At 41.6% G+C, this 22,387-nt stretch overlaps 1 protein-coding gene across 3 annotated transcripts in view; it reads right to left on the bottom strand.

The window, feature by feature from the left end:
- Window positions 1-21,602, bottom strand: part of LOC121199410 (E3 ubiquitin-protein ligase TRIM9) — a 33,070-nt gene extending 11,468 nt beyond the window's left edge. For 2 of the 3 annotated variants that reach the window (XM_041064059.1, XM_041064060.1), the window contains exons 1-4: window positions 21,004-21,602; window positions 20,742-20,925; window positions 6,215-6,310; window positions 3,702-3,824 (exon numbers count right to left, since the gene is read on the bottom strand). In XM_041064059.1, coding sequence (XP_040919993.1) covers window positions 3,702-3,824; window positions 6,215-6,310; window positions 20,742-20,925; window positions 21,004-21,602 — 1,002 coding nt within the window. Of the gene's footprint in view, window positions 1-3,701; window positions 3,825-6,214; window positions 6,311-20,741 lie in introns of all 3 variants that reach the window. The other variant, XM_041064058.1, reaches the window with a different exon arrangement.
- Between the last annotated feature and the right edge of the window lie 785 nt (window positions 21,603-22,387).

The following is a 22,387-nucleotide window of genomic DNA, read 5'->3' as shown; positions in this document are numbered from 1 at the left end:
CCTGCACTACATTTCAGCTGATCACTGATCCTTAATGATCTGCTCAAAGTGCGTTTACAATACCAAATTTACAAATACATCATCTTTCCAAAGGTTAAGCAAGAGAGTAGACAGAAAATGTTTTGTGATGTTGATGAATCCGAGATAATTAATTATTCTGTTAAACAATGGCCGCCTAAACGAATGAGAGAGTTAATTAGATGGAGCCTTGGTAATTAGTCCCCTCGTTTATCTGATAGTTAATGAGATCACAGTTAATTATCCACCTGTCAACTGCTGTCTAAACTGAAATATGAAGACCATGAAGAGTCAACTGAAAGAGGATCAAAACAATCTATAGTCAGAGCTGCAGACTCAGCTCAGACTATCTTATCTTATGCTGAACAGTTTTTAATCTTTGTCTTACATTTTTATTCTATGAATTTTATTGAAAAAAATTAAAGAAATGTATGTATTTATGCTGCTATGTGCCACCTAAAGACAAACATGCAGCTGCTGCAATTTATACACAGACACTCAAATTATTTACCAAGAGAAAATTTGCCTTTCAATTCAGGCTGACAAAGCCCCTTTCTTTTTATCTCCTGTGTAAACAACATGGAGTATGAAGCGTGAAGCCTGAGTAAATCTCAGATTTATTTCAATTTCCCTCTGTCCCACTGAGACACGCTGACACCCCCCCTCCAACAGGCTCCGACAGGCTTTTCCAATATGTTCCACATGCATCTGAAATGAGTCTGAGGATGCGAATATTGAAACATGTTAATTCAAGCCCACATCTCAGTTACCATGGGCACACTCCTTCTTTTGTAATCATGTTGTCACTGTCGCTGTAAAAGTGCTGAGTTTGTGTTTGTAAATAATGGACAAATTTAAAGACACTAATCAACAGCACAAAATTGGCAGGTTTAAAAAATCTCATTCAAAGAAAAACTCATTCATCTGTACAAGTTAGAGATAAGTGCGTATTAATCCATCAGCCACCGGATTATGGCTAAGACTACGGTATGTGTGTGATTTTCATGGTGTGCGCTCTTGAATTTTTATGAGAACTGAGGTGTAGGACCTGGAAACCTTTTGGGAAAATGAGGACATTTATTGAAAGTGAGAATGTTTAGAATGAAATCTGAGAACATTTTTGGAAGCAGGATGTGACGGGGAAGCCAGGAGGTTTTTGGGGAAGCGAAGGCATTTTTGGACAGTGAGAGTTTTCTGGCAGTCAGGATGATTTTTTGATGAGCGGGTGGCATTTCTGGAGAGTGAAACATTTTTGGAAAGAGAAACTTCTGGAAAGCAAGGGCATGTTGGAAAGTGAGAATGTTTTTCAAATGTCAGGGCGTTTTTTTTTTTGGAGAATGAGGATGTTTTTGGAAAGTGAAAGTGAGGATATTCTTGGAGAATTGTGATATTTTTGCTCCACTCCATGTGGAACCCCACAGAGAAGAGAAAAATAAGGGCAACTTTCACAACGTCATGGTACAAAATGGGGTCAGGCGTCCACGATGAGATGGTTAAAGTGAGTGAAAACTCAGCCAGTTAAGGGCACGAGATCGAGGGATATATTAAACTCAGCCTCGTATATAACAGACACAGAGAAGTATTTCTATCTGTTCTTTGAAAGAGGAAACGGAAATATGTTGCTTTCAAGGGATTAAGCTCCGGCTTTGGTGAATTTTAGAAACATCTGCCTTTCTTGGTGTATATAGTCTTTCAATTTTTATGGGTTTGTGTCTGGTCAGATCTGTATCTACAAAAACAGATTAAAAACCTTGTAAGTGCTTTTGAAAAAAGAAAAAGAAAAAAGAGGCCAGAGGGTGAGTTCACAGTCAGGAAATATGAAGATCCACTGAAACAGATAATCTTTTACAGTCTTCTACTGGCGCTTTTAAATGAAAAGAGTTGAACTGCAGTTATGTAACTTGCACACTTGAAGTCGTCTAGAAGGAAACACAATGTTCAGTGCAATGATGCATTTATGGGAAAGATGCATAGTTTGTGTCTGAGTTGTGGGAGTAGCGTGAAAATCTACAAATAATGTGTGAATAAGAGTCCTGATTAAATTTGCTCCCTGATGTTCACTTTTTCATTAATTCGAAAAGAATTCAGAAATGAATTCACCGAATTGTTACGTAGTTCAATAGTTAGAAGTGTCTGTACCTAAGTTTGTCCTCTGCACTGTGACATTATTAAACGTTTTTTTTTTTAACAAGGGGGTGGAAGCTAAGGGACTGATACCAAGCTACAGTGAATATTCACATCCAGCCTTAAACTCAGAATAATGTAAAACTGTAAAAAAGCATCAGTCCACATGAATCTTTCAGTCGCATATTTTGGTTTTGAGGCCGAGTCTTCAAGCTGCTGCTCTTCCTTTTTCTTTTGTCTCCTCGTGAACGGGAGCCTGCAGTTAAATTGTTGTATCAGCTTGTGATCCACGCCGTCCAAATGAATATTTATTCATGTAAAGATGTTGCTGAATTTATCAGCCATCTACAAGCAGCTATTCTTCTCTTTGTCCCGGCTTCATCGCAGCCTTCCAGCTCTCTGCCCTCTGGCTAAATCTCAATCCCCAGCCTGCAGATAATGACAACAGCTGTCCTTAGGGCTTCCATCCAAACATACCCCCCCCTCCGCCATCATCCAGACGGTCAGTCGGTCGGTGGGCACGTTGAGGCTGGGCAGACGTCCATGTGATACACTGGGACTTAGGAAAACCCCGGTTTTACAGAGGAAAGTGAAAAAACTAGACAGCTGGACAGAAACTACTCGGTTGGAGAGTTAAGACCTGATTTTTTTCAGGTATTTAAAGCCTTGTAAACATATTTTCATCAGCTTCCTACAATAAGAGATGATCAGACTATTATCCTCCAAAGTAAGAACACAACTGGTTATTTCACAGAGGAAAATTTTCTGTCTGTGTTTTATCTGTTCGCTTTTCAGTAGTTTGAATTGGCTGTTTGAGACGTATTGTCCTGTATTTCTGTATATAAATCAGAATTTAACATAAAAATCCAAACCCAAAACTGATAATGCTTCTTTCCCACATGAATGTTACTTATTTATTGACATAAATATTTAATGTGAGGGAGAAATACTAATTCTAAGCTTTTCAAAACTGCTTGTTAATTGTCTCCAAGATTCACGGGAGCTCAAAACATTCACGCTGTTAATTCTCATCACAGATTAACAAACTTTTTGACATGAAGTTATTTTGCAAAGTTTCACAGTTTGCTGCTGTTTGAAGAAACAAGAACTGCACATAACTGCAGTAGTGGTTGGTTGGAGCAGGCAGGCAGACAGACAGACAGACCAAAAGACGAGCAGGCTGCTGGATTTTATTACCGTTTCTTAAAATCGAATAAACCAAAATACACTGCTCGCTTTACACAGGAAAGGAAGAAAGGAAATCAATTTTTCTCCTCAACAGTAAAGGAATAAAGTGAAGGAGAGAGACTGAGGACTGTTTTTAGCATCAGTGCAATGCAGTCACCAAGAAAGGTCACAAGATGTTTATTAGAAAATCAACAAGTTAATATCATTTTAGATTAAATGACTTCCATCAGTTTGATTATCCCTGTTATTTCTTCTGAATTCAGCTGATGGAGCCAGAGCCGACTCACATTTTATATACATGCAGCTACACACAGACACACGTACACACACACACACAGTCTAACAGGAGCAGAGGGATCGAGCAGCCTCACCTTTAGCTTGTACTCCTTCTCCTTGGTGACCTTGGTGAGCAGTTTGGCTTTCTGTCTGGTCAGCGCCTCGATCAGGGAGTCACACTGAGCCACAAGGCAGGCTTCAAACTCAACACCGTTCTCCTGAAGCAGCACAGACACACACAAACAATCAAAAGGAGCAAAAAAATCATTCACAGAAATTTGAATAATGATAAATATCAAATCCCCCTGACTCTAAGACATCATGTTGTCAGAATACTGCTACTTTAAGCTCCACAGTCGTTCTCATCATGAGCTTCAGTCAGAAAAAGACTAATTAAATCATCAGCGTCCTGAAATAGATCTGTGTGTTTGGATTCATTTAGCAGCACAGAGCTGCTTTGTGTTTGTTGCTGACATGTTAATTTATCCACCAGCTCTTGTTCTATTTTTGTCTCAACGGCACAGACATTAATATACAGCGTGAATTATTTCAACAGACTGTAGACGAAAATATAAATATATATATTCAACACATGCACCATCTGTGCAACTGCCATATCATTGCCACTGCCGTTCGCTCAGATACTGTACATGAAAATATACTTTACATACATTTAACTGTAATGTATGTACTGCTCCACCCTGCTGGTTGTAGTTGTGGCTGTTCACTTCAATTAATATACTTGCTTTGATTACTTTAATTTCAAAAACTACACAGAATTTGTGTTTTTGTTTTGTTTTGTTTTGTTTTAAAAGGTGGGCTGTGATTGGTTAGTCACATTGATGCAGTGCAGCGCAGAAGAAAAAATAATGTGGTTTTATAATCCAGCTGTAAACAGTAATCAGGTCAAAGTGACTGAGCTTTGCAAGATATGGCTGCATGCTAAGTTTGTTTTTCTCCTTTTTGTGTTTATGTCTCTGTTTCTCCTGCTTATATCTGTCATGTTACTGTGACTCTGTTGTATCAGCGCAGCAGTTTTGGTTGTTTTAATCAGGATTTAAAAGCCTAAATAGACTTGTGCTGCAAATTAGCTTCAGCTAGATGCCTTGTATACTGCCTTGTATCTGTTGCACTGCTTATCTATTATTTATTCATGTTAAGTTAATGAATAAGTAAAGTGTAAAACCAAAGAAAGAGAAAGAAATTTGAAAGGAATTTATAACATATCAAATAATAAGAAAAAATCAAATTTATGTAGTTTTAAGTGAACTCAGCAAGGCTTGGCGGGTGATGCAGTGACTTACAGCCTGCAACATGTTTCAGCCACAAATATCTGCACAAAGAAACCGACTGTAGACACAACACTGCAGGTACAGCAGCCCCTCTAAAAGCACAGGGGAAACCCCAGTGTACTGTAGGTTTTTGTGCAGTAGCTGGAAGTTAAGGACCCATGGGGCCATTTTATCTGAGCACAGAGTCCACATGATGAGGAGATGAAGTCTTGGATATCAGCGATTTCCAATCAAGCTTCCCCCCCTGAGGGACACAGTTCAGATCTGTAAGAGGATGAGTGCTGAAGATCTTTATTCCTCTCACACACTTTTCTTTCTCTTTATCCACCCATCCTGCTCTCTGGCTTTCAGGCAGAGCAAAATAGTGCTAAGATTTTTTTTTTTTAATGCGATCCTCTTCATTTTGCAATCAGACTCTTAATGCCTGCTTGTAGAGCTGTGGCTGACAAGATATGACAGTGCAGACGGTGTGAGTACGTGTTTGTGTGTGTGTGTGTTTTTGCGTGTAAAAGTGTGTGTACGACTGGCAGATGCTGCAGGACAGATCAGCTGCACAGCAATGCTGTCTACAGGGAAAATACACACAGAGACACACACAAATAAAAACACACACTTCACATTTGGCGATATGATTTGTTTTAGTGATTCAGTGGATTTACCTCCCTGCTGTACAGTGTGAGGAGTCCAAATGTTTCTCTGTGGCCGATTTATGTGGAGCTTATTGTCCATTACCAGTATTTTCCCCAGAGCAAGATTCATTTCATCTAAGAAAAACATGTAAATTATGTAAAGACCTCCAAATGTGGAGGAAACTGATCAGACATGGACGTCGGTCGTGGTAAAATCTTCTCAGCCAGACCTTGGTCTCACTGTGCTCCTGGGGAAAAGACTGTCCTGCAGCAGTCGAGTTACTGTGAGGTTAAAATGTTCGCCTCTCCAAACAGCACCTTCCGTGAACAACTCGTGAATATTTTCTTAAGCGCTGCTTCTGTGGTCAAGGTTAAGTAGAGTTTAGGCAACTGCAAGTACTGGGTTAAGGTTAGGAAAAGATTGTGATCATGGTTAAAGGAAAAAGCATTTTGGAGCCCAGCCTCCAGAGTCAGTGTCAGACATTTTGTACACTCAGACTTAACAAGATCCCACAACTTCCACCTTTGCTTCTGAGGAACAACAGCCATTATTCACATGACCACAAGCATGTGCCTTCTATAAGGTAGTTTTTAACTGTTTTCTCAGCTACATTTGTATAGATAGGTATCTAAGGTTTGGTCAGGTTTAGGTACAAAACAACATTAGTTAAATTTATGTGTTTATACCTGTATCTGCTGAAGCATGTTCTTGAGTTGGACCAGGAACTCCTTGGCATCTTTAGCTTTGTCAGAGACACCGTTCAGGGCCTGGGAGAGCTGGCACTGCAGGGACAAAGAAAAAAACGCAGTTGCTTTATTTTCATAATGTTTTTACAAAATAAGAAAGAAAATGTAAAAGTAAAAATGCATTTAAACATTTGATCGACAGATTCCAGTACTGTGCCCGTGTTTCAAGAAGAAGTCAGAACTGACAGTCACCAACTCGTCACTGATTATGACATTAGTCCTGTTTAAGGCTGAATCATTGCTCCTCTCATTCTGAGGCAAACTGTGCAACCAGTAAAACCAGTGATGCACTGTGGCTTTGAGGCTTTTCCTAAGACGTCAGTTATGTAATCATTTAACCCAACAGACCGTTCTGCCTTGATGCTCAGATTACGCCTGATCCTAGCCTAAAGCAAGTTAACCGGTAGCTCCTCTCAAAGGCGAAGACTCTGCATTGTCTTAATAACAGGGATTAGGTTTGTAATCTAGATTAGATTCTAATCGAGATTTAGAGACTAGAAAATCAATGTTGGCTTCAAGACTGAAACAAAAAAAAGAAGCACTGGGAAATTAGAAAATAATGAAATAAATAATAACCCCCCCAAAAAAAGAACCTTATGCTTCTGCCTGCCTGTGGACTTCGCCCCTGGTCTAAGCCCTTTCCTGTCCTCACCTGCACTACCTTTAAGTAAAGGTGAACTGTTTGAACTTTTCATCTGTGTTCCTGAGTCATGCATCTGAGTCCTGTGTGTGCCTGAGTCGTGGCGATTACGTGTACACCAAAACATGATTCATCAAAAGAAAAATACCATAAAGTCATTAAGCATTTGAATTATACAAGCATTTCCATTGGCAAAAAAAACAAAACACGTTACTTCAATATAAACTATATTTATTATCTTTGATGTAAGCCAAACGTTTTGTCAGCAAATGCTTAGATCTGAGTACTGAGACTAATGGGTCTGACACTCTTTGATCCTCACTAAATTGTCTCTATTTACGCTCCAAAATGGAGCACCCCCTCAGTTTTCTAATTTCCATACAATAGCTGCAGCGGCTGCACAGAGTGTAAAATATTATCAGCAGTTGTTTGCATCTTCTGTCTGCTACTGATTTGATATTTATGAAAATGAAGTCGGGGAGCACTAACGACTAACAAGAAGAAATTAAATATGAGCAGTGAGCAAAATTTCCAAGACCCCCTGAAAAGCTTGAATTCCAATGTTTTTCATGGTTTCAGTAATGATGCTGATTATATCCAATGTATCTGTTAAGTTTAATTTGCTTGTGAGGATCAGGAGCAGCACAGAAAATGAAGAGGAAGCTAACACAGTTTATCTTGGTCCTGCAGCTGCTGGATAAAATACTGACGCCACCAGTTATAGCTCTGCAAACCATAAACATAGGTTAATTTACATGTTTAACCCCTGCAGTCCTGCTCCTCCTCTGCATATTTGAAAGGCCTCATTTAAGTCTTTAAAGTCCACTAGATGTAAACCAGTCCATCTGAAGAAATTAAACAAAATAAGATAAATAAAAAATAAACAAATGAAGCTTGAACCACACTCCCATCTGTGGTCTGCAGAAAATTTCAGGAAAGGCTTTCACATTTTCAAGCTTGTAAAGGTTTTCTATTAATACTCATTATGTTTTCATGGCATTTACAATGTTCAGTTTGGTGGCGATCCGGTAAAGCTGCTAAGGTGGTGTAACTGACCTAGGCCTCGGCATCTGTTAAAAATTAAACCAAAATCCTATTCTGTGTGGAAAAGGCACACACAAAGACGCACTGTAGAGTTTGAAAGAGATGGTGAATACAAAGACAAGAATCCCATCCATGAGACAGATTACATATTCCAACCAAATTCAATACAGTTTAAGAAGAGGGTCAGTGTGTATGTGTGTATGTGTGTGTGTTTGTGTGCATCAGTCACTGATAAACAAGAAAAGACAGGACAAAGGAAACACACACTGTTACACACACGCCAAGCTGTGATGAATCTGTTCTGCTGTCGCCACTCCCACATTTCCCACCTGCTTCCCTTTTTCTGGATGGTGGTCTCATGAATGCACACACACACACACGCACACACACAGCGAGAAGGCGTTATGAAGGAGACGGACCTCTTGTTTTGTGCTGTATTTGCAGCATGGAGCAAAGGTCAGAACGATGGTGTGATCACACCAATTCTAAACTCAACTCCTAGTTTTGAAACTCAGAAATATGATGTATGAAAGGATGAGCACATGCACAGCGACATATATCACAAAGCATCTCCGGCTGATCTATTTTTAACATCTATTCCATGTTTTATATCCTGAGTAGGATCGCTGTTACTCTTTCTGAGGGTTTTCTTTTTTTCCCCTGAGACGTTTTTATGCAGATTAAGAGACTGAGGACAGAGGGTGTCAGACACAGTATAGACTGTAAATCTTCAAATTTGTGGTTAGAGATTTAGTCTTTATTATGCATTATTATTACAATACACACTTAATGTTATTGACTTTTGAATAATGTAGGAAGTCTTCCAAGCACTCCACCCCCACACCACACACACACAGTGATCTTATCCCTGTCCATCCCTCTTGTATGCACGTGCTGTCCGGAGTCAGTAGGAGGGACGAGTGGAGGTCATGGTTCACAAATCAACCCAACCCTTCTGTGGAGCTTCTCACTGCTCCTCACCAAGAGGCCATCTGGCCCAGCAAGCTGTCTTTGCCAAAATGCTAACAAGGGGATGACGGATGTGCCATACGAGGATGTCCTGGCACATCCCCTCCTCTCTGATTTGTACCGTGTGGCTCTTCATTTATTTAACTGCAGCTCATTAGGTCAAAGTTCTGAACCACATCCACCCACCTGCTTGTCTGCTGCTTCATTCACTACAGCAGACCTCTTTTGTTCATGCATTGATTTTCTTAAACCGTCACTAGTTTCTTTTTCAGAGTGGTGTGGAGCTAGAGCATGTCCCAGCATGCCTTGTGTCGGAGGCATATATACACAAAGAGCAGGTCGCCACCACAATAAGCCCCTAAGATCAGCCCCGGAAAGTGTGGAGGTCCAATGCTATGGCATTACTCCTGTAATTACTAAACAACATGATGTTGTTGTTTTGGGCTTTCTGTTGTTTAGGCAGCAATTTACTGTCATTTAAAAAAGCCACGCTCAACATACTGTATGTCCTCAATAAATAGAGGTCTTAAGAAACCAGTTGAGAAAATACCTATTCATGCCAAGTCTGAATCCACTGCCAGCAAAAAAAAAAAATAATAATAATAATCCAGGTCTAAATTTGGCTACAGTCATGATGCGTCAACCTACAGCAGACTCCAGTAAAACTGTGTATAACAGTGTTGAAATGTGACAAGTCTTCCCTGCAGGAAAAGAACCAGTGTTCAGCAAACCAGTGAAGCGTTTTGGAACAAAAGAGAAACACAGAAACATGAGAAAATCATGTAGAGCAAAAGGAAATTGAAAGTGAAAAAGAACACGACACGATCGGAAAGAGAATTCATCTCAGACAGGATCAACGCACCTGAAGAGCAGAACTGTACATTCAGAAATCCAATTTCTACCCTCCTTTGTTTCCTTTGTTCTCCTCCCCTTGACCTTTTTCATCCTTTATTACTCCTCCAAACCCAAGTGTCATTTTTATTTTTCCCGTTGTCAGCACCCCTCAGCGCTCCTCTCAGAGACAAGTGCTATTATCTCATTATCTTATTATGGGAGCAATGGAGGACCATTTATTCAGTCTGTGACATTCAGAGAGGCCAGTGACATTCATGGAGGCACAACTGTGCTGGTTCACTGATACGTTGCACCGCAACAAATAGCAGGATGCTGGGGAGGAGGCAGGTAAATAGATTCAGGAGGCGAGCTGCTGAAGGCGCTAAAACAGCCACTAATCGCAAAATGTCTGGAGAGTAGCATGTCAGCGTAGACATGCTCCGTCACAACAGACGATTATCACAGGTGCAGTGAGGGTAATGAATCCAACTCTGAACAGAAGAAGAAGAAGAAGAACAGACTGTAAACTAGAGTCTATTAAAGCACTGCTGTGGTTTGTAGTCTGCTCGTGTAATATTGTAATACTGTACAAAAGCCTTTTAACCCTTCACTCTGAGTCCACTGATTCTCAGTTGGCAGAAATTTGTTCCAAAGCAGAGCAGTAGTCTTCCACAGCTCCACATCTCTGTACAGCTACATATTCATCAACTTTAATAAGTCACATGATGAAAACCTGTTAACCCTGTGAGCCCGTACGTATCATATATGATACCCACATTTCTGGGACTCATTGCATCACCATCAAGCATAAACTTTGCATTTAACCCTTTTAGATGAACTCTTATGCTCGTATACTGACTCCTGGTAGACACTCCTCACTTTTCTAAATGTTTTGACATGTGTGATACAAACAAAAAATATACTTAGAATTTTTTTTTTTTCATTTTTTTTTTTTTACATTTTGTCAAAGGGACAAATAAAGAGTTCATATTTGAAAAATTAGAATTTTCTGACCATTCTTTCATAGTTCAGGTCTCACAGGGTTAATAATGAAGCACATAGGAAAATTAATAAATAGTGGAGAAACCAATGCAGGTCACACAGCCATTTGCCTTTCATTACATGTTTGAAGCTCATTTCCACCAGACGTGGTCAGACTGATGATTCGGCACTGTTACTACAAAATTTGTAATCAGAACAGGCCCCAAACCCTCATCTGTACTTAGGTCACTGTTGGAAGGACCTCAGGTTAAAGTTCCAGAGTTACACACTGAGGATGTGAAGGGACAGCTGATGACGGCAAGTCTGAAAAAGCTGAGTGGTTGTGGTTTTTCACCTGGACTCAGGTTAAGTTACCTTGAACCGTATCAGTTTTCAACTGTTCCAAAAGCACGTTTCTAATTTTTGTGTTTCAAAAGTTTCTATAACTCTGTGTTTTGGGAGATGTGGAGGTGGTGAGTCTTTACAGAGAGAGGATGGGGGGTTAATGTGGACAACAGATGAACAATAGGCAGCTCTTATGTGTTTGGCTGTCACCCTCAGAATGGTTGATGGCAACATTGACCTTGTCTAAATGATACCCATGGGACGGAGAGGAGCAGGAGGAGGGGCTGAACCCCCTCTTTTAACCCCCACATCCCCTTTTATTTCTTCTCATTTGCATTTAGAAGCCTTTACGTCCTCCTCTGTCTCTGCTCCCATTTCCCCTCCACCCAAAACACTTTGCCTTTTTGTTTTTTTACATTTTTAAACTTAAAAAATCAAAATCTCCCAAATGTGTAAATATAGTGCTCTACTCTTATGAATCAACCGTACACAAGTAAGAAAGGTGCAGCTGGAATCAGTTCTGACCAATCAAACTGCCTCTTCTCCTTTCCTTAAAACGTTCTGACCTGACGTAAAACACATTTAGTTAACATGTAGCTCTGGTTTTTGGAAATCCATTGCCCAGTGTAAGAAATTATACAATGAAACCACACGAAGAGCCGAACAGCACTGGTGACAGACTGCACTGTGAGTTTGGCTACAACCGAGAGCCAGTTCCCGATATATTTAACAGATGCAGCCTCCTCCACAGTCTCCACTCTGTGCGTCATCATCGTGCAGACTCACAGTCCTGTGTTGGACACCAATCATTTGCTCCACATCGATGAGTAAAAATATAGCTTTATATATAAAACTGCACTGAAATCAAGAGAAGCAACAAGCTAACTGTGTTCCCAACGCAGTCATTGCCATTACAACTAACTCCAAATGTAGATTTATGCACAATATTACAGTATACTGTACGTAGCAGTGCTACAGCAGAACAACCAGCCGCTCCCTCCCTCAGTCTAGTCAGCCAGCTGTGTTACAGTATTAGTGGTTCACATCTGGTAGAGGTCAAAACCAATCTCCTTTCCCCTTCCTCCTCTTCATCCTCTCACCGACCATCGCCCAGTCTCCCAATCCTCTGCTGCTCTGCTACAATGCAATTCTAAGGCTAATACACCACAGTGAACAGCTACACAACAGCTTCAGTAGTTACAGTACCTGCACCTGAACAGTTCGATAAAATAACTGCCAGTGCCACATTTAGCCTGAAACAAAAGAACAATCCGTCGGCTGGACTGAAGTCAATAAAAAGACTGGCATAAGACTTATGTGTGGGAATAACAGCAGGTTTCTGTGTGTTATTTAGTGGACAGAGGTTTTACAGACAGCACTGCAGGATATTTAATACCAAATTTAAACAGTTCTACACCATAAACAATATACAACAATCCCCTCACTAATTATATCACCACAAAAATCAATCTAAAAATTCAAAATTTTCTATCCCAGAATCCTCCTGCTGTCATTCAGTACTTGACTTCACATGCCATAACTCACAGGAGAATGCAAACAAACAATTTTTTTTTTAAAAGAAATGCACCAAACCAACACTAAACCAAAGAGTCAACAGCCATGTTGTGGCTCTGTGAGGATATACTGAGGCACAACAGAGCTCTGAGCTAAAAGCTTGTTGAGCAGGTATAAAGTTTACCATGTTCATCCTCTTACTTTAGCATGTCAGCATGCTAATATTTGCTGAATGGAACTAAATACAAAGTACAGCAGAGGCTGATAGTCATTAGTTTTATAGGAATTATTGTCTGAACCCAGTTTCATAGCAATCATCCGATAGCTGTTGTGGTATTTCACTCTGGAGCAAAGTGGTGGACAAACCTACTGACCAACCTAAAGCTGTGTCGCTCGCGTGACACACACACACACAACCTGACTAAAGTGTTTTGCTGACCCTAACCCAGAAAACCAGTGTGTGGAACAGAAGTCATATTCCATACAGAGCAGAAAGCCTCTGTACATACTGCAGTAAAACTGCAGTATGAAGCATTTTGTGCATCTATATGTAAACCATCAATATTTATGGCATAAGGTTCAGTGCTCAAACATGTCCGGTGCATCTGTGCAAAAAGGAAGTGTTAATTTCCACTCCTGTTAGTGCACATATTGATTTGCAAAGCCTGTTTCATTTTCCATGAGTCAGCACATATTTCACATTCATAAACTTCTGAACTGAGCGTGCCTGTCCTTTGTAAACCATAAAATAATTAAAATGCGAAGTTTTACTAATGCATCAGTAAATCAGAGACATAAAAGGCTGCTTCAAAGGCCTCCACTGCTGCTTACAATGATGAGACCTTTCACAGTTTGCCACCCAACCGCAGCACAACACTGTCGCATCATCCCCAGAGAAATAAACTCGTCCCCAGTCGTCTTAGATAAACCGTAGCCGGGATCAGTGGTTACAGCCAGAACTGCCCGAATGAGCTCCAACAGGAAAAAGGAAGCATCAATTTATCACCCTGATTTTTGCCTCACGGGGGTTAGCTTCCGAGGATAGAGCGCTAAGGCAGCAAAAGTACTGCAGAGCAAAGAAGAACAGTCCTCTAATCAATAATTGATCAGGGCGTCTTCCACATTAATGAATGCAGAGGAAAGCGTAATTGTCATAAAGCAAGCACAAGTTAAATTTGCTGGGGATGATACATCTGTTACGGATTGTGAAAGGATACCAAACATTTTCCTGTGTCGAGCTTTCAGGCAGTTTCATTTCTGTTACACGACAGAAAATGTTTCTACAAAGTCTGACAAATGCATAAATGCCATAGATCCACACGCATAAGGCTCATCTGTAGGCATTACAGTCTGCTGTTTAATTTACTGGGCTTCCTAATGAATGAGCACCCGCTTGTAACCATGGTAACGATGCTACTCGTCCCACTATAGGATGTCCACACTCTCCCCTCTGGAGGTCTGGCATCAGCACTCACTTTGTTACCAGAAATAGATCACAAATACTGTCTCTCTCACACAAGTACAGACAGACAGACACACACACACACACACTGTGCTATATTGGGTTACCTACAATTACACACACAACCTGAGTCCTTTTTGCAGAGGATGTCTGCTGTGTTACAGCCAGAGGAGAGAACGTGCAGTAAAGTGTGCATTAACCTACATTCAGCGCACAAGTCCAGCAGCGCAGCCTTGAGTTGCTCTGTGCCTTGCCGTGTATGTGTGTGCATGTGTGTGTTATGTACTCATGACACTGTGAGGACAGAAATCTGCTAACACTGTCACATTTAGGGAACTCATCTCCAGTGTGGGGACAAAAATCCGGCCCGCAGAAGGTTAAGGTTTTAGGGTTGAGGTTAGAAGTGAGATCCGGTTTCTCAGCTTACATCCGCCTAAAAGAAAACTCCATCAGTTTGCTTCTTCTAAAACACTGTGAGACTCACCATGGTAACAAAACAGGTACAAAAATAATCCATATATCTTTTACCAACACTGCAGTTCGTCCACCGACAGTTTGGACTGTTACTCATCTGTACATCATCTGAACTGACTTTTGATCTTTTTCCTACTTCCCATTCTAGGCACATATTTACATTTGTTTGTTTTTATAATTGAAGAAGTTAGAACACAAATGCAGCGGAAACCTAAATTAAAAAAAACCTGACATGTTAAATGAAAATTGAAAATTAAAAGTTTCTTTTTCTGTGGTTCTGAAGTGTTGGGGTTTAGGCATGTGGCAGTTAAGATTAAAGTTAGAGTATGCCGTCAGGGTATTAATGTAAGTCAACAGAATGTCCTTATCAGTATTTTTGCTATAAATGAGTGTGTGTGTGTGTGTGTGTGTGTGCGTGTGCGTGTGTGTGTATGTGTGTTGCTGGGCCTGAGGTAAAAGGCGAATGAGGTTGATCTGTCATGGTCGGCGAGCTGCCATCTGGAATGAGGTTAGTCAGGCCCGGACAGTCGGCACAGTTCTGCTCTTCGCTCTAAATTACCTCAGTAACGGCATCTCTCAGAGATGAAAGCACCTATTTTGCTGATAAAATTATGGCACTTTCTCATAATATGGCCTAAAGCGCTGAATTCAATTTCAAAGGCCGTATTAGATATTAGATAGAAGACGCTCCGCATTACACTAACAAAATCAGAGCAGTGTTTCCGTCCTATGGTCCTGACATGACCTGGTAATTCTACTGTCCATGAGCCATCATTAAAACTCAAACTACTTTCCAAGCTCCTCAGCATAAAATTACCAAAACACATAGGTATGCATTGAAAACCGGGGCTGTTTATTACTGTAACACACGCAACTTAACAGTCGTTTGTTCTGCTGTTGATATTTTTGGCTTTCAGAACTCGGCCTGTCACCTGTAGTGTGACTGAGATCAACCTGTTATTTAAATGACTAACTGAAACACTAAACTGGTGCTTTAAAAATGATGTGATTCTGTGACGTTAATCTCAAATGCATTCCGTTCAGATGTATTAAAGACCTGGTAAATGTCCGATAGATCAGTGCAGAGTGACTGTGTTTTCAGTCCACATAAAAGCTTCATGCACAAAAACAAACAGTATCACAGATGACAACAAACAGGCGGCAGGCAGAGTCGATGGTAATATGCTTGTCAAAATGTTTTGTCAGCGTCCCAGCAGACGAGAGACAAACAAGACAAAGGGTTTACTGTCAATATTAAATATTGTAACATGAGAGGAACTGACTTTTCTGGCAAAGCTGAAGCCGCCAGTGAATGTAAATGTCTCATATCAAAAATATGACACACGTAAATGTCGCTGCAGAAAGGGGACAGATTATAAGATCTTTCTTTTGATTATTCATTTTCTTTCCTCATGTTTGAAGACGCAAGCAAGTCAGTGGATCAGATGCCTGCCAGTAAAACTTTCATTATCATGCACTTCAACTGTGGCTGGGAGTGACGTGGATAAATAAAAAGATAGATAAGCTACAGCGGCTCCAGATGAGGGAGGTCATCATGTGACAGACGTCCACCAATGGTGGAGGTCAGCTTCAGATCTGGAGTTTTATTCAGTGAACTGCAGATGTTGCAGAGGAGGATCATGTGTGTTTCCCAAGATAAACAATAGTTGGTACAAAACCAGCCTTCTGACTGTGTTTATGGCAGCCGTGACTCGTGTTACTATACCAGAATTAATCTACATCATCTGCAGTCTTAATGTGAGCCACACGCCCACTGACCATCTGGTTTTCTCCACTTCTCACTACCACACAAACTTGGTGATGCCAAATTAAAATTTCAAGCTGAGTTTGATTCAGATCTTTAGTGTTAATTCACAACTCCCTGTCATTTGTTCCTCAAAACATTTAAAATGTGCGTGAACTGGCATGAAGTGTAAGGGGAACCTGATGCTTCTGGTGAATGTGCAGAAACAGTTAAAGCATGTGGGTGGACATGTGTGAAGCTGGACATCAGCTACATATTTGGGAAATGAGAGAACTACAGCAACAGCAGCAGCAGCTTTGTTTCACCAGACAGCAGACAACGACATCATTTGACTGAAGTTTAGAAACTTCAGAGCAAATTCCAGCAGAACAACACAAAGATAAGTCAGGTGACAGAAGGAGAGACATGACAGGTTTTCTAAGCAGCTCAAAATACCAAGGGTGAAATTAAATTTTGGTTCTGTATAAAGATCCCACATCATTCTTCACCCATGGATGGTCCACTTTTAGAGGTACCACACAGAAATTTTAAAAAGCCAGCAGAGAAGACAGGCTAACAACATCTATTTTTAATCAAGACTTATCTGCTTACATTCAGAAAAACACAAGCCTACACACAAAAAAATGCAATTACAGAAGAGGCAGATGTGTCGAATCACACTTTGTTTAAGCAGCCCAGTTAAAGGTGTTTGGAACCAAAAGAACACAAACATCACTGTCAGTCAGAGGAATGGAAACACTGGAGCTGACGGAGGAAGACACCACTGAACCCAAAGATGCATTTAAATCTACCAAGGATGCAAAATGACTGGCCTAAAGCTGAAATGTAAATGTACCATTTTACAACCATGTTTCCTGAAAATTTGTGCTTCCCCACACAGAAGCTGTACATGGGTGGTCCATCCAAGCATGTTAAAACTGAATATCTTGCCCTGCTGTAGCTTGCAGCATAACTGAATATAGAAAATTGTTTACTGATGGTTGTTTGTTCATGTTTTGGTAGAGTCGCATGCCTGGATTTGCAAGCTCAAAGGATTAGGGGGATCTCCAATCGGTGCTTGTTTGACCACATAAAATATTTAAAATATAAGAAATACGATAATGTAAGAAAAGAGCTGGAAAATGAGACTAATATCTGGAAATCATCCTGAATACTGTTTTCTCACATGGTAAGGGCATGAAACAAGTCATGCTTGTCCCATTTCAAATCTGAAGTGCTCGTAAGATGACACTGCAAACACTGAAACACGCACAGCAGCAGAACCAGCAATTCTGCAATTGTGCTTTTTTTAATATTTAACTCAGAAGTGCCAGAGCCAACTACTCTTTACTGGATGGAGCTAGGTCACACACACACACACACACACACACACACACACACACACACACACACACACACACTGAAATGCATGTGTGGACACACATATGTGTATGTGCGTGTGCTTTAAATAGACAGTGTGTTTTCTGCTTGACTGATTAGAGGAAACTGGATCAGTGTCTTCCTCTGCATTCCCTCAGTGAAAGTTCATCCGCTTCATTTATGCATATGCATGCCTTCCAAATGTGTGTCAGTGTGTGTGTGTGTGTATTGCATGCCTATCCAGTCATATACACACATACAAAGCTCTTCCACCTCCACATTGCAGCAAAAAATTGGTCACTCATGGTTTTCCATGATATAACCCACTGTTTCTCTCTCTCTCTCTGTCTCTACAGGTCAGGAGGGGGCCATAGCCACAGCCCCACCTTCCCCCACCTTCTAAGGCAGGATTGGTTTTGATGCTTCAGGTACCGACAGTGGGGCAGGATTCAAACTGGACACATCCTTTTGGAGCAGAGAAGGAGAATCATCTTGTTTGGAATAAAAAGAAGAAGCTAAGGCACCAGAGGGTGCAGGATAAATCTGTACCCATCTCTGCAGTACTGACCTGTCCCTGAGTGACACTTCAAAAACTCAACAGCCATTTCAGCTCTGCAACAAAGGCACAAGGTTTGTTGCCTGTTCAAGTGCAGGCTTGAGTGAGAGGACGACAACCAGTCATTGATCTCCCTCAACAAGAAGGACACCATATTAACTAAGTGGCGGCCATCTCTTATTCATACATTGCTCATTACTTATCAACGTCCTCTCGCTCCTGTTCTCTGATGGGATTTTCACGGTCCATTTATGGGACAGGGTGATAGAGGGAAAGATGGAGGAAGGGCAGGAGGAAATGATGGGGTGTAAATAAAAGGGGAGGAGACTGTGTAAATAAGAGGCAGATATAGAGAGGTGAAGGGAGACACACTCACAGAAAGGGTGAGTGATGAGCAAAAGCTGGGGTAAAGGAGAGAAGGGCTGAGATGTGTGATGGACACAGTAAATGATGAATGGGATGACTGGAGGCTTCCAGTCACACAAAAACCCAGAGAGACAGAGACAGAGATTAGTCCCAATGACCCACTTAGCAGGAGACAGACAAAAATGGCTTTTAATTTACACTTATGAAGTCGGGGTGTGAGGATGAACACGATGATGATTGCCTTATGAAATGCTTTATTAAACACAGGAAGCAGTCTGATTAAAGATGTGGCTTATGCAAAATCTCACACTTAAATGCTAATACAAGTAGTTTTAATTTTCCTTTAAACCCTTTTGCTTCCTGCTCCTGAGGCCCTTTTTACCATAATCATACAAAATTCTTATAATTAATATGTTAAAAGAACTAGTTTAATGTTGTAAAAAATCTGTGTTTTCAAAACAGAAAGATAGGTTGGTAAAGAAGAAAAATACCCCCCAAAAAATAAGCAAAATCCTCAGTTTTCATCCACTTAATAAAGGAACACGGCTCCATCTTTTAAATTCTAACAGCAAATCAGGTCACACTGTAACCTGAGAGGAGTGAACCCGAAATGACCCCAACCCTGGAGCAGACTCATCTTTTAAATTAATGAAAGAGTCATTAAAAAATGAATTAAATCATAAATCACTTTAATCATCCTTTAATTAAATAGGTGGGTGATTTTTGGCCGGCAGGGGGAAGAGTCAAGGAGGAATTAATTTGGACAGCAAAGCAGTGTTAACACCAGGTTTTAGCCAAATTTTATTCCAGTAGACTGTAGAATGAGTTGTTTTTATTACTGTGTCCTGAATTCAACTGTGGTCCAAATTAATATGATCCAGATCCAGAGAGCTGCATATACATTTTCAAACAATGCTACAAAAAGTCCAAAAATAAAGGAAACCAATTCAAATACCCTTCACTGTCAGATTTTCAGACCTTCATGCCTGATGAAATTCATAAATCACTGAGAAATTAACCCTCTTCAATCATCATAGTAGCAAATATATGCTCAGACATAAGCTACAAACCTGAACAGCTGGAAGAACAACACCAGCTCACAACTGTCTGTAACATAAATACAGAACATATAATTCAGGGCCACACTTTCGTTCGGTTCAGCAGTGGTGGAAGAAGCACACAGATCTTTTACTCAGTAATATCAGCTGAGGCACTAATAACATGCGTACAGAGGCTAATCCTTGAAAGAGGGCAGTTTCAAACCATGTTTCTTCACACATGAACAAAAGCCCAGTTTTAATTGCGTTAAGGTTTGGAGATTAAACTAATGACTTCGGCTATCGTTCTTATTCCTGTCCTGGTCCTGCCTGAGGAGCAACACTGACCTCATCTTCCTACGCTATTCACACACACACATACTGTACAGATGTGGGCCAATAATACATGAAATAGCCAGACAGCACTGTGTGACCCACTCAACTGATGACTCATATTGCATTCACACAAGCACACACTCACACACACACACACTGACACACACACTTAAACTCGCAGGGGGGTTTGCGCCTACAGTAATTATCTTATAATGCGTGAATTCTGATTAATCACACAGTTTGCCCCACATACAGTAAACTCAGCACAGGATAGAAGCGGTGTTTCCCCCTTCACACTTCAGCATCCTCCCCCCTGTAAATTCACCACAAACAGTCCTGACAAAACATTTACATTTACAATCAGCAGCACTCGCGTGACGACAAAGAAACCAGCGAGATGTTCAAGGATTTAGGTTGATAGCTAAGAACTAATATACATCAATATAATAACATGGAACAGATTATAATGTGAGCCACGACTGATACAAGCTAGTCACATCCATTGAGAGCACATCAGGCAGTGTTGTAGCCTCTGTGGTTTGCTGTGTGGGTGAGTATTTCTGCCTTCAATACACACACACACACACACACACACACACACAAATGCCTAAATGGCTTTGAGCCTTTTGGGGGTGGGAGGGTGGGGGTTGTCAGTCTGTGCCACTGTGTGTGTGAGAGAGAGGGGGGGGGAGTATTCGATAGTGTAAGCCTTACAGCTCATTAGGATTCAACAGTTACCTAATTGATGTTCCTACTAATTCAGTGTGCAGCCTGTTAGGCTCACCTTGTGTTGTTTCCACATCACAGCCAGAGGTTTGACGTCGTGTTTGGCGTGTTTTCCTTCCTCCAGGCACTTCATGCACGCCGGAGCTTTGCAGCTGCAGCAGTACATGTTGAAGTTTTCCGCCTCATGATCAACGCAAGTCGCCGGTTTCCGCGCGGTAGCGGGCGGCAGCTGACCGCCGCCGCTGCCTCCCCCAGCTCCGCCGCCGCCGCCGCCGCTTCCTCCTCCGCTTGCCGCACCGCCTCCTGCCGCTTGGTTCGGCGGCGGCACCAGACGGTGTTTGGCGAGCGGACCGCGGGACGGGTGGCACCGCTGCTGGCAGGCGTTACAGTAGAAGACGTCGCACTGCTCGCACATCACCGCCGCGTCCACCGGGTTGCGGTCGCAGAGCTGGCACTTCACCGCTGTGGAGGAGGAGGAGGAGGATGAAGAAGACGAAGCGGAGGCGGCGCGGTTCTGCTGGTACCGCGCCACGATGGCTTCCAGCAGCCGGTTCCGAGGGAAACCCCGGAGCCCCCGCTCATCCAGGGAGACGCTCCGGTGGCACAGCGGGCAAGTGAGGGAGCAGTGTCGGTGAGCGATGACCGGCGGAAACACCCTCACCCCGTTTGGAGACTTGAGCTGGCACGGCGTGTAGGAACCGTATCCGCTGTCCGTCTCGCTGTACAGACTCATCTTGTCCATGTCCAGGTAGTCGTAGTCAGAGCTGCCCGAGGCTCGGCTCTGCACCGGGGTCTCCCCCTCCGGGGTCTGCACGGTGATGTTCCGAGCACATGCCAGGCACACATTGTGGGAGCACGGCAGCAGGATGGGGTCTTTGAAAAGGGAACCGCACACGGGGCATTTTAGCTCTTCCTCCATCGCTCCCGTCTGTGTCGGTGGACCGGAGGAAGAAGCTGCTTCAATGAAAACACTCCAGCACCCACGGACACGGACAGCTCCCTGCGCCGCTCTGCGCAGACGCGGCATGGGGCGGGGATTGTGGGGTTTGTGGTTTGAGTGATCGGGTTAATTTAAAGGCTCTGAAACGCCACAGATCTCTCAGACTGTCAGGACGTGTAGACAGGGTCGTAGCCAGAGTCTATCCTAGCTTTTTAATTACTTTTATTTAATTAATATTACACTAATGTTGTTCTGAGGCGTGCACACTGCCAGGAATAAAAAACTTTGGGAGCCTTTGTTTACTTATGTTAATTTCTTAATTGTTGTATTTAAACTTATTGAGTCTAAAAATACTGTTATCAGCCCAGAAAACACCCACAACAATTACGTTTTTTTTTTAAATTTTAGAAAAAAAACTTCCCCATATTCTAAAAAACAAAACTCAAATTATAAATAAACAAATAAATAAAACAGCATGTACATGACTAAAGCATATACATATACAGAAGGAAAAGAAAACCTGCAGTGAAGGGGGAAGAAGTATTCAGATCCTTTTCCTTAAGTCTAAGTACTAATACCACAGTGTAAAAATACTGCATGCCAAATCATGTGTTCAGTAAAATCAGATGTTTTGAATAATGAAAACAATCATAAAGTAGGCTAACTAGTAACTGTGGCTGCCAGGTGAGAAGCTGAGAAGCTAAAGATGCTCAAAACACACAGGAGACCATGTGAAGCCAGTTCGATCCAGTAACCTTTGTGCT

Source organism: Toxotes jaculatrix, chromosome 19, assembly GCF_017976425.1.
Source record: "Toxotes jaculatrix isolate fToxJac2 chromosome 19, fToxJac2.pri, whole genome shotgun sequence".
Taxonomy (NCBI): domain Eukaryota; kingdom Metazoa; phylum Chordata; class Actinopteri; family Toxotidae; genus Toxotes; species Toxotes jaculatrix.
Note: the sequence above shows the minus strand (reverse complement) of the source record. Positions and strands in the feature narration are given on the sequence as shown.